We start from the raw sequence: 12,018 nt of genomic DNA on the forward strand, positions 1-12,018 counted from the left end.
ATGATCTTTAATCTATAGTTGGTATATCGAATTTTCAACTTATATCATTGGGTAGTAACTCGTTTCAATGTGCCCTGTTTTTGGGTTCACGTGAATGCAACGGAGTGGACATTGAATAAGTCACATACACCAACATATGAGTAGATATTGTAGTTTCTTCTTTCATTTCATATCGTCCTTATTAAGAAAACATTCTATGACGCATACCTGAATAAATAATCTCACTTAAAAAAAGAAATATTTCAACCAAAGTAAAACAAAACGAGAATGTTGATATCGAAGATAACCAGTGGCTTAAAGTGATCAAAACAAAGAACCATGACTTCAATGTCCCACACAAACAAAGAACCGTGACTAAGGGCATGTGCATCAGCGTATAAATGGGCTGTCCTTCAGTAATTAAATCTCAAATTTAAATAGAAATTACCAATATATCGAAGGAACGTTCCTATAATTGGGACGTATTTTGCTTCGTCCGTCTTAACACGTGTTGGCGTGTAATTTGTTGTTGTTTTATGGGTAGGGTGACATATTTTGCTTCCTTCTCTTTCGCGATTCTCTTGAAGCGGAGAGAATTTTTTGTTTCAATTGCAAAATTCTCATTTTTTTTTGCTCCCGTTGATTAACCAATCTCCAATCGAAGCTTCTGATTAAACAATCTTAGTCGGTTACGTTGATTAAGCAATCAGAACAACAAATCCGAGCTTCTGATCAATCGACGAGGTTTGTGGATATGAAACCGTTGAGAGTCTTCTCCACCAAATCGAAGCTTTACCTTCACTGCTACTGGAGAATTTGATTAACCAATCTCCATCTTATGGTAATTTCATGTTTCTATCATGGTAATTTTATCTCTCTCTCTCTCTCACTCTGTCATTGATGATTCTCATATATGTTGCTTGCTTGCTTCTAGGGTTCCATCGGTTCTCTTGTCATCGTTGGTGTGACTCCGTTTTTTTTTTAATTTTCACGCCTCACAGGTATGATTCGTGACAGGTATCATTCAATTTAAATTGATTTTTGAGATATGACTCTGATTCATTGGGAATTTTTGTATCCTCTTCAAATAAGACTCTGGTTTATTATGCAGGTTGTTTGCAAGGGGGACTCATCGCACACACTTAGTTTCGTGATGCAAGTCTTTCTTATAATTCATCCCACTGGATTGTAAATACCCCCGTTTGAGCTTTCCGGTCTCCACATGGCAGGGCTACTATAACAATGTAAGTGCCTTTTGATTTCATTTTATTTTTACTCTACCACTTTCCTTTGAATTTTTTTGTCATCTTTCTTTGTTCTAATGCACCATACTATTGCAAGTCTTCCATGTCTGTAACTGTAATGACCAAATTGATTTAGCATCATGTTTTAGTTTATAACATAATTTTTTAACACAGCTTGGTTATGAATGAGCTTTTCCAGTTTTGTTTACATTGTTTAGGTGCATACATACGGTGTCCATTAGATAGTCTGTCCCATGAGTGCCAGAGCTTGTTGGAGCTCATTGGAGCTCGTTGGAGCTCATTGCCATCTATGCTCTGCCATTGCCATCTATGCTCTGCCTCCTCACCACGATATTTACTCTATAGAGGATCTTGCTCAGTTGATCTTTGATCTACACCAGGTAATAAACAAACAGATTAATCCAAATGCAAAAATATCAGTCAAGCTGGTCGCAGAAGCTGGAATTGGAACAGTTGCTTCTGGAGTTGCAAAGGGTAACGCTGATATCATTCAGGTACCAACTTGAGAACAAAACATTGCCTCTTGCTTCTTCCATGTATTATTGTATCAAGAAATTTCATTGTTCTTTTTGATATGATTTTCAGATACAGGGCATGATGATTTTTGTAACTTTGTAATTTTCTTATGTTTTTAATGTCAATGTTATATGTTTTATTTAAATTAAAACTTTAATATGTTTTTACATATTTATTTAAATAATTAATTTTTTAAATTAAAAATATTATGAAGGACCAAACTCTGAAGACACAAATGCTAATACTTAAGAAACTCTCAAAATAGAAATAAAATATTTGAAGGACCAAATATCAGTCCTAACCGAAGCACATGCCTTAATGGATGATGGATCATGAAGTAAGAAATATTCTCTCTAGTCTACTTTTTTTTCTTTTTATCTGCGAAGACCTTGAAAAATTTCGCAAGGTCTTTTGATGGTATGTTTTTTTTTTTTTTTTTTTTTTTTTTGATGGTATGTTCTTATCTCCTTCGGGTATAAACTCTGTTTCACCCCCTTTCAGTATTTATGTCATTAGGCAAACGCACGTATACGTTATACCATGGGAAATTCCTTAAAGTATTCGTTACAGTGCTCGTATATTTTTAAGCTGATACGTCATATTCTTGTATATAATTAAAGTTACGTGAACAAAACAAACCAGATCGGCATACTGAATCAATCACACAACCACACACAATCCATATTGTAGAGCATGGTTTCTAATCAGTGTCAACTTGTTTTTGCCTGAATTTTTATATTATGGCAACTTGGCAAGTCTCACAACCAAATGTAAACAAAATTAATCACAGATGAATCCCCTACATTATTGGTTCATTTACATTTTTTGCCGTAACTACTGATTAGTTTGAACAAGGAATTTGATATACGAATTTGGAATCCATAGCAATCACAATCAGCCAATCAATTAAAAGACATTACAGTATTACACAATGAAATACGAAAAAACCCCACTAAAAAAATTTCCAAACTACGTATATATCAAAAAAAAACTTCATACACTTTTCCGCGTCTAATGAAAATTATCCAGATACTGTATTCGTAATTTTTAACTTTATATTCATTATTTTTTGTATTTAAAATTTGAAATCTTTTGAAAAAGTTAATACTTAACACATACAGATAAAAAATAAGCGACACATTTTCTAATTTCTTCATCGGAGTCTCTTAACAGTTACACTTTCGAGTGTCAGATCTCGTCATCTTTCTTCTCCAAATCCATCACTCTTCTTCTCCGATTCATCCCAATCTCTTCGTCGAAAGATTTCAAAATGAGCACACCTACCACCACCTCCGGTTCGGCGGCGAAACCGACTAGACCAGCTAGGTCGTCGTCGTCATCGAGTGTGGCAGCTAGGTCATCCTCTAATTCCGGTTCCCTCACTTCTTTCCAAGCAATGGTGGAGCTGAAACAAAAGATCCTCACCTCTATCTCCAAACTCGCCGATCGAGATACATACCAGATCGCCGTAGAAGATCTCGAGAAAACGATTCAGTCTCTCACTCCCGAAACCCTACCGATGTTTCTTAATTGTCTCTACGATTCGTGCTCCGATCCGAAACCTGCTGTTAAAAAAGAGTGTCTCCACCTTCTCTCGTACGTTTGTAGTCTCCATTGCGATTCCACGGCTGCGCATCTCACTAAAATCATCGCTCAGATTGTGAAAAGGTTGAAGGATTCTGATTCTGGAGTTAGGGATGCTTGTAGGGATACGATTGGTGCGTTGTCTGGGATTTATCTCAAAGAAGGGACCAATAATAATAATAATACTGGTGCAGCTTCATCGGCTGTGGGTTTATTCGTTAAGCCATTGTTTGAGGCAATGGGAGAGCAGAACAAAGTTGTACAATCGGGAGCTGCTATCTGTATGGCTAGGATGGTGGAGTCTGCTGCTAGTCCTCCAATTACTTCTTTCCAAAAGCTATGCCCTAGGATCTGCAAGCTTTTGAGCAATTCTAGTTTCTTGGCTAAGGCTTCTCTTTTGCCTGTTGTTTCAAGTCTGTCTCAGGTTTGCACGGAACACTTTTAATCTCTTATTCATGTTTTAGAGAATGCGCACTATGTTTGCTGTGGTGAATGGAAGAATATGACGAAATTAGTGTCAGTCAGTATCTAGATCACAAAGCTTTAGTCCTCATATCAGAAGCTTTAGTATCAATATCTTCAGGTTAAGTCTTAATACGACTATTTTTCTTCTAGGTGTTGATGAAGTTAATCTTGTTGTTGTGGTTTTTATTAGGGCTTACAAGTTTCAGTGCATTTTTCTTTTTACCTCTGGTAGTTCAATGCTAGTTGCTTCAATTGTTAAACTTGTCTATTAAAATGAGAAGTAAAGAGCAATAAATTTGGTCAGGTGGGAGCCATTGCGCCTCAGAGCTTGGAGTCATTGCTAGAAAGTATCCATGATTGCCTTGGAAGTACAGATTGGGTGACACGAAAGGCTGCGGCTGAGACATTGGCTGCATTGGCGTCACATTCAAGTGGATTAGTTAAGGAAAAAACTGATTCCACTATTACCGTGCTTGAGACCTGTCGGTTTGACAAGGTAGCTATCTTTTCTTCTCCAATTATTCTAAGGTTGAACTAAGAACAAATCAAATTCCACTATTACCGTGTTTGAGACACATCATTTTTACAAGGTAGCTACATTTTTTTAGTAGTCTAAAGTGGCTCTGTTATGAAGGAAAGTTGAACCTCATTAGCTCTTCAATTCCTTGGGAATGCCATCAGCTGCTCAAATCATATCTGTTAGTAGTTGATAGTGCTTTTGGGCCTTTCTCATCACTTGCTATGCAGATGAAACGTTTACAAAAGTAGCTTGGATTTCTCACGAAGCCTTCCATTTTGATTTATTATAATACTTACATATCTCAAGGACTTTTAGTCATCTATAACTTTTCTTTCACTTCTAACCTTTGAAATGGGGGAATGTTTTGTGAAATGGATTATGTAAACGATGGAGAGTTTCACATTCATCAAAAGTTTATTAGTTTGGACATGTAATAATCTTCCCTAGGCAGTTTAATGATGGTATTTTCTTGGACAGATCAAACCTGTCAGGGAAAGTGTGACAGAGGCGCTGCAGTTATGGAAGAAGATTTCTGGAAAATATGTCGATGGTGCTCCAGATGAGTCAAAGCATTCATCTGGTGAGCAGCTTGGATCAGAGAAGAACGGGGATAAAAGGTCTAATCTAGCAGATCTAATGAAAAAGGAGGCATCCGATGGTTCCACGCTCTCAGACTCTGCTGCTAAAGGAGGTCTTCCTGCAGCAGTACTGTTGAAGAAGAAAGCACCTGTCTTAAGTGACAAAGATTTTAATCCTGAATTTTTCCAGAGACTAGAAAGAAGGCAATCCGTGGAAGTAGTAGTCCCTCGTAGATGTAAAAACAACGAAGAGGAAGAATCAGGACTCGATGATCTCAACGCCTTAGGATCTTCAAATCGCTTCAAGAACATCCAAGCAGATGATAAACAGGTAAAAGGTAGGTTTGATGGGAACGGATCTCAGGCAGGGACATCTGGTGATGATAAGGCTGGTGTTGTAAATGGAAAAGAGACACCTGGAAATCACGCTGCTGTCTCCAATACTGATAACCAATCTGAAGGATCCTTCACAAGTAATAGAGGAAATTGGTCAGCCATCCAGAGGCAGTTGTTGCAGCTAGAGAGACAACAGACAAATCTTATGAACATGCTCCAAGAGTTTATTGGTGGCTCACATGATAGTATGGTGACCTTAGAGGGCAGGGTAAGAGGTTTAGAGAGGATTGTTGAAGATATGGCAAGAGATCTTTCAATATCATCAGGTCGCAGGGGTAATCTCACAGCTGGATTTGACAAATATAATAGCTTTGCTAACTATCCAACTGGAAAGCGTAATGGCCGAGCTCCAGGAGACAGAGGCTCACAACCGGATGGAGCTATGAGGGGAAGGATGTGGAATTCTGATATGGGGGATGACTGGTACATGCCTCCAAATGCTGCTTCCAGAAATGGACAAGCCGGGCCAAGAAGATCACCTCGGTCAGAGCAATATGAGAATGAGCACATGGGGAATGGCAGGAGAGGTTGGGATAATAAAGCAGCTGGAACCATTAGATTTGGTGAAGGCCCTTCAGCAAGAAGTGTGTGGCAAGCATCAAAGGATGAAGCTACACTTGAAGCTATCAGAATAGCCGGCGAGGATGGTGCAGTCCCTCGTCCAAACCGAGTAGCGGTTGCCCCTGAAGCTGAAGCCATGGGAGATGACGAAAACGAAGGGCAGGAACGTGACCCGATATGGGCTTCATGGAGTAATGCAATGCACTCACTCCGTGTTGGCGACATTGATGCTGCTTATGCAGAAGTCCTCTGCGCCGGTGACCAGCACTTGATCATCAAGTTGATGGACAGGACGGGACCTTCTCTTGACCAGATGTCAAATGAGATTGCAAATGAAGCTCTAAATTTCATCGCTCAGTTTCTGCTGGATCATAATCTCTACGACATCTGCTTATCTTGGAGTCAACAGGTAGATCTTTTACAGGAAAATGGGTTCCAAGAATCACATCACATCGATTTTTGGTTTTAACCTCCCTCTCTCTTTTGTTTTATTGCAGCTGCTGGAATTGGTTTTACAAGACGGTGCAGACACTTTTGGAATTCCAATGGAACTGAAGACAGAGATCTTGTACAACTTACAAGACGCATGCTCGACGATGGATCCACCTGAAGACTGGGAAGGTCATGCTCCAGAACAGCTTGTGGTTCAGTTGGCATCAGTTTGGGAAATTGATCTCCAACAGTTCGACAGTTAACATGAGCTTGTGAACAGAGCTCAAATCCAGTACGGTTGTTGTTCATAATCATAATTTTCGTACAGACATCTAGAGTTTGATTTTTTTTTCAGAGTTAAAAAAAAAAAAAACCCCTGTAAAAGATGGATGACTTATGAATTGGTTAAATATTGCTATGTATTTGAGTTTAATAATAGTTTATTATGAAAAATTATTTTGTTAAGGTGAACCTCTCTTGTTTATCCAATAAAAATACAACAATATGATGTAATATTATATTTTTTAAAAAATTAAAATTAAAATCAGGAATTTCTGTTTGAATTTATAAAGAGAATTAAGATTTCAATTTTTCAAACAAATAAAATTATACATGGATTTAGGGTTTAATTTTTTTTAATTAAAAGAGATTATTTGTTGATTTGGATTTATAAATAAAGACTTAGAGTCTAAATCTTTACAATTAAACGAAATTATATGTCGGTTAGAGTTTATAAAGAATAATTAAGATTTACAACTGAAGAATACTATGTGTCGGTTTGAATTTATAAAAGAGAATTAGAATTTATATGTTACACTAAAGCGAGATTATATTTTATAAAGGAGAATTAGAGTTTAAATTTTATAATATTAAACGAATTTATACATCGATTTGAGTTTATAAAGGAGAAATAGAGTGTATATTTTACAATTAAACAATATTAGCGTCGGTTTGGGTTCAACTAGATTAATATTTCTAATAATGATTCTTCGTTTTAAATATGTTTTATTTTTTATTCTATTTTTTTGTTTTTGTTTAAATATAATATGACATGGTGTATTTTCATTGGCTAAAACAAAAATGGGTAAACAAAAGGATTCATCTCTAGCAGAGAACCAAAGTATTGCTCATTAAATATCCAACCGATATTTAATAAAAACTCTACTGATTTTGCTTTTTTTTTTTTTTTTATTAAAAATTTGTTTTTTTTTTCTTCTAAAAATATTCTGTGACTATTATGTTCAGCAGCAGAAGATAACAACAATAACAAATGTGAATATTCTGTTCATGTCTCCTGAAAATTCTTTAGAGATGCTTCGAACACCGCGGCCTTTACATTCCAAACATAAATCCCTGTATCTTCATTATTGTCAAACCACTCGACGGCAACTGAGTGCTTGAATGTATACAAAAGCTCCAATTCCACATCTTCTGCTAGGGTCTCTAACTTCAAAGTCTCAACATGCTCCCTGATAGCTTTGTATCCATTGACCTCAGACTCTACACTAGGTTCCACCACGTTCATGATCTTCAAAGTTTTTATTAAATATCGGTTTGGATTTATAAATAAGAGTTTGAGTTTAGATTTAAAATATATATATATATATGTCAGGTTTAAATTCATACAAGAGGATTAAGATTTCATTTTTTCAATTAAAGAAAATTATATGTTGGTTTGGATTTATAAAACAGTGGTTAGAGTTTATATTTTACAATTAAACAAGATTATATGTTAGCTTGAGTTTATAAAAGATGATAAGAGTTTAGATTTCACAATTAAAAAAAATTATATGTCAGTTTGGATTTAGAAAAGAGTGATTGGAGTTTATATTTTATAATAAACGAAATTATATGTCGCGGTTTGAGTTTATAAAATAGGATAATAGTTAAAATTTTACAATTAAACAAAATTATATGTCGGTTTGGGTTTATAAAAAAGTTGTTAGGGTTTAGGTTTTTAACGAAATAAAATGTCGGTTTAAGTAAGAATGGTTAGGGTTTAGATATTATAAGTAAAAAACTATTACTAATGTTAGGGTTAATGACTTTAAAATTCAGATTCAGGATTTTTTCTTACCTTATTAAGTTATGTTGATTTATATTAATTTTTTGATTTAGATAATATTAATTAATACTGTATAATATTAATTATTTTTACATCCTAGGGGGAGAACCAAAGTATTGCTCATAATCTAACTTAACAAAGTAAAAATAATTAGGGTAAAGTTGATTTCAACACTTCCTTGGAATTAAAAAAAACCCTTGGTATAGATTTGTAGTGAAAGAAAGGGTTTGAATTTTTTCTTATTCTTTTGCAGGCATACGTAAAGGAAGGAGTTTATTATAGTTTGTATGGCTACAGATCTGATCAGCAACCTTCCCGATGATGTTCTCGGCAAAATCCTGTCTTTGGTTCCGACAAAGCTTGCTGCTTCAACGTCTGTTCTGTCCAAGAGGTGGAGGAACCTGCTTCCTCTTGTAGACACCCTTGACTTTGATGAATCGATGCTTTTCTATCCCAACAAAAAAGTGGGAAACGTAAAAGCAACAAATCATTTCTCTGATTTCGTGGACAAGACACTTGCTCTGTTAAGCAATTCTCCTCGCATCAAGAAATGTTCTCTGATATGTGATTGTGATTATGAAAAGGACGAATCTCGCATCAACCGTTGGATCCGCACTGTGCTAGACCGTGGCTGCTTGGAGCTGAACTTAGCGTCACGCTATCGTATCTGTATAGATTCTCAACTTTTCACAAGCAATACACTGGTTAAACTCACCATTTCCGATGCATTTTATCCTCAAGGCAGTCTTCCTCTTGGGGGTGTGTTTTTCCCCGCCCTCAAGACACTTACTCTCCTTTCAGTATCGTTTTCAACTCGTGACATGCATAAGTTCTTCATCCATGGCTGCCCTGCGCTAGAGGAAATATTCATAGATGTTTGGATGCTATACTTGTCAAGTCCAAATGTCAAGCGAGTTACCATCACTAGTGATTTTGATGACACTTTCCATCTTCGTAGCATTAAGCTTAAGACAGCTAGTCTTCTGTACCTTGACTATTCTAGTTATGTCGCGGGTGCTTATTATGTTGCTTTGGATTCGCTTGTCGAAGCTAGACTGGATATCCGATTATATGAGAAATATGAGGATGATGATGGTCCATTGTGGAGTTCATTTAATGGCAATGTTACGAGTCTGCTTGAGGGGATCAGAACCATTAAGACCCTTCACTTGTCTCGTTATTCTCTCGAGGTCAGTTATTTTTGTTACTTCTTTTTTTGATAGTCTTCACATGTAGGAGAGCCAGTATAGTGCTAGCTAGCAAGGTCTCTCACTTGGTAATATTGGCTTGGCTTATACATATCAGGTGTTTTACTTTTGTTGTGATAAAATGCCGGTGTTCGACGATCTTGTTTATTTATCTATCGAAAGTGACGAGGATATAGGCTGGCAAGTAATGCCAATCCTGCTCGAAAGCTCCCCAAATCTACAAACTTTAGTCATCAAGGTATCATCTATTTTATAGAAATTAATCAAGCACACATCATTTTTTCATTGTTACATGTCAAACGTGTTGTTGTTTGTGATTTTCAGGGTCTTGTGCACAAAGTTACAGACTGGTGTGGAGACGCGTCCGCTTGCATCCGTATGAAGAACATGGAGTTAGAATGTATTTTGTCTAATTGTCGAGTGAAGGTGCTCGAGATTTCAGGGTACGGAGGAAGTTTTAGAGAGCTGAAACAGATGAGGCATTTCTTGGGGAAGTTGGAATGCCTTGAAACTGTGAAAATTGGGGTTGAAGAGGACAGCAAGAACCTTAATTACTTGCAAGCTAATGTAATGGCTCTCCCCAGGGTCTCATCAAAATGCAAGATTCAGTTCATCTGATTGTTTTTGTTTTTTTTTCTTGGCTTTTACCCCTATCAGTCTATCACCTATGTGTTTTTCACCCAAACTGATTAGACAATGGATCCATAATCATAGATTTTCTTATCTATATATAATAGCAAACCCACTTTTTTGTGTCAACTTTTAATCCAACGGATGAGATTAGTTACAGTTTTAATCTAACGGTTTAAAATTATTAATCGTGTCTTTTCCTCGCACCTCCATCTTTCAAAAGTCACACCTCTTAGTCTTTGCATCTCTTTGTTGTACCTCTTAGTTTCAAAAATCACATCCATTATTTTTTACACCTTTTAAATCACACCTCTTAGTCTTTGCATCTCTTTGTTGTACCTCCTGGTTTCAAAAATCACATCCATTAATTTTTACACCTTTTAAATCACACCTCTTAGTCTTTGCATCTCTTTGTTGTACCTCCTGGTTTCAAAAATCACATCCATTAATTTTTACATCTTTTAAATCACACCTCTTAGTCTTTGCATCTCTTTGCTGTACCTCCTGGTTTCAAAAATCACATCCATTAATTTTACACCTTTTAAATCACACATCTTAGTCTTTGCATCTCTTTGTTGTACCTCCTGATTTCAAAAATCACATTCATTAATTTTTACACCTTTTAAATCACACCTTTTAGTCTTTGCATCTCTTTGTTATACCTCCTGGTTTCAAAAATCACATCCATTAAATTTTACACCTTTTAAATCACACATCCTTAGTCTTTGCATCTCTTTGTTGTACCTCCTGGTTTCAAAAATCACATCCATTAATTTTTACACCTTTTAATGTCATACCTCTATGTGTTACACCTCTTTGTTGTACCTCCATGTTTCACATCTATTAATTTTTACACCTTTAAATTTCACACATCTATGTCTTACACCTCTTTGTTTATTATATATAAACTTTTCTTGACTACATAAACAAGTTTCAAAAAAAAAAATTCTGAGTACTAAAGAATTGTATTATTGAAGTATTTTTTTAACTTTCAAGCATCAATCTCTAATTCAAGGTAATTTAATATTTTTGCTGCGAATGACCTGTAGTGTTTCTCGGTTAGATTATTATTACTGTTAGTCGACACTATTAAGTTCATACATTAATCTTATTTTTGTTAAATTTTAGTCTCTTCAAAATTTTTAGCCTTTCCGGTTTTTATGTTTTTGCATGGCTAATGTTATTAAGTACGTGTGCCATATTTTTTGCATGGCTAATGTTTTTGATTCTCAATATGCAGATTTTATTTTTTGACTTTTTGGAGAAACCAATACCAAGATACGAGAGGCATGATGATATGCAGTGATGCTGGAGCTACGGATAAGCCAAATTTTTTTAACAAACATGGTATAATTATAATTTTATATATGTTCTTATTTTAACCTATTTTTTTTCTAACAAACATGTTATAAATGTTAATTTTTTTTCCATTAGATGTTCATGATCCAGGTTAGTTTGCATTTTTTGTAAATAAAGTTTTTAAAAATTTTAGTTGAATTATAATTTCTTATACTTTCTGGGTATCAAACATTTTGATAATATATTGAAATATTACAAATGAGCATGGAAATAGAGAGCTTGTGACAACACAAAATCAAATTCTATAAAGCGTAAGCACGACCAAATGACAAGTCAAGTTAGAAAGAAAAGATCTACTAAAGGTAACTTATTTAGTCTTTGATGACTTTCTAATCTGTATATACAACTTTTTAAAAACATAATGTATAACAGTCACTTTTAGAGTGATCTGGAATCTGCCAAAAAAAAGAAAATGCAAGAAATTTATAAAATTAGTGTTTAGCCTAAAGAAGAGAACATC

The 12,018-nt window shown here is 35.4% G+C and overlaps 2 protein-coding genes and 1 long non-coding RNA gene across 5 annotated transcripts; all 3 read left to right on the plus strand.

Moving 5' to 3' along the window:
* The first annotated feature begins 433 nt into the window (after positions 1 to 433).
* Positions 434 to 1,905, plus strand: LOC104730681 (uncharacterized). 3 transcript variants are annotated; one of them, XR_015575050.1, is made up of 5 exons: positions 434 to 820; positions 914 to 980; positions 1,091 to 1,223; positions 1,442 to 1,738; positions 1,830 to 1,905. It is a non-coding gene; the product is annotated as an uncharacterized LOC104730681 (long non-coding RNA). The 3 variants fall into 3 exon arrangements; XR_015575052.1 differs by having other exon boundaries at positions 483 to 820; positions 914 to 996; XR_015575051.1 differs by having other exon boundaries at positions 483 to 820; positions 1,423 to 1,738.
* An 806-nt stretch (positions 1,906 to 2,711) lies between these two features.
* On the plus strand, positions 2,712 to 6,749 carry LOC104730682 (microtubule-associated protein TORTIFOLIA1). The gene is made up of 4 exons (XM_010449878.3): positions 2,712 to 3,768; positions 4,114 to 4,305; positions 4,807 to 6,273; positions 6,362 to 6,749. The coding sequence occupies exons 1-4, from the start codon at positions 3,031 to 3,033 to the stop codon at positions 6,557 to 6,559; spliced, it is 2,595 nt and encodes an 864-aa protein (XP_010448180.1). The 5' UTR covers positions 2,712 to 3,030; the 3' UTR covers positions 6,560 to 6,749.
* Positions 6,750 to 8,648: 1,899 nt separating this feature from the next.
* LOC104733272 (F-box protein At4g27050-like) lies at positions 8,649 to 10,187 on the plus strand. Its single transcript, XM_010452862.2, has 3 exons — positions 8,649 to 9,551; positions 9,667 to 9,807; positions 9,894 to 10,187. The coding sequence occupies exons 1-3, from the start codon at positions 8,649 to 8,651 to the stop codon at positions 10,185 to 10,187; spliced, it is 1,338 nt and encodes a 445-aa protein (XP_010451164.2).
* Positions 10,188 to 12,018: the final 1,831 nt, after the last annotated feature.

This window comes from Camelina sativa, chromosome 12, assembly GCF_030686135.1.
Source record: "Camelina sativa cultivar CO46 ecotype springtype chromosome 12, ASM3068613v1".
Classification (NCBI taxonomy): Eukaryota; Viridiplantae; Streptophyta; class Magnoliopsida; order Brassicales; family Brassicaceae; genus Camelina; species Camelina sativa.

Coding starts and splice junctions, on each gene's coding strand:
- LOC104730682 (XM_010449878.3), top strand. CDS start 3,031: ATGAGCACACCTACCACCACCTCCGGTTCGGCGGCGAAACCGACTAGA. Junction 4,306..4,806: donor AGACCTGTCGGTTTGACAAG/GTAGCTATCTTT, acceptor TTTCTTGGACAG/ATCAAACCTGTCAGGGAAAG. Junction 6,274..6,361: donor GCTTATCTTGGAGTCAACAG/GTAGATCTTTTA, acceptor GTTTTATTGCAG/CTGCTGGAATTGGTTTTACA.
- LOC104733272 (XM_010452862.2), top strand. CDS start 8,649: ATGGCTACAGATCTGATCAGCAACCTTCCCGATGATGTTCTCGGCAAA. Junction 9,552..9,666: donor TGTCTCGTTATTCTCTCGAG/GTCAGTTATTTT, acceptor TATACATATCAG/GTGTTTTACTTTTGTTGTGA. Junction 9,808..9,893: donor TACAAACTTTAGTCATCAAG/GTATCATCTATT, acceptor TGTGATTTTCAG/GGTCTTGTGCACAAAGTTAC.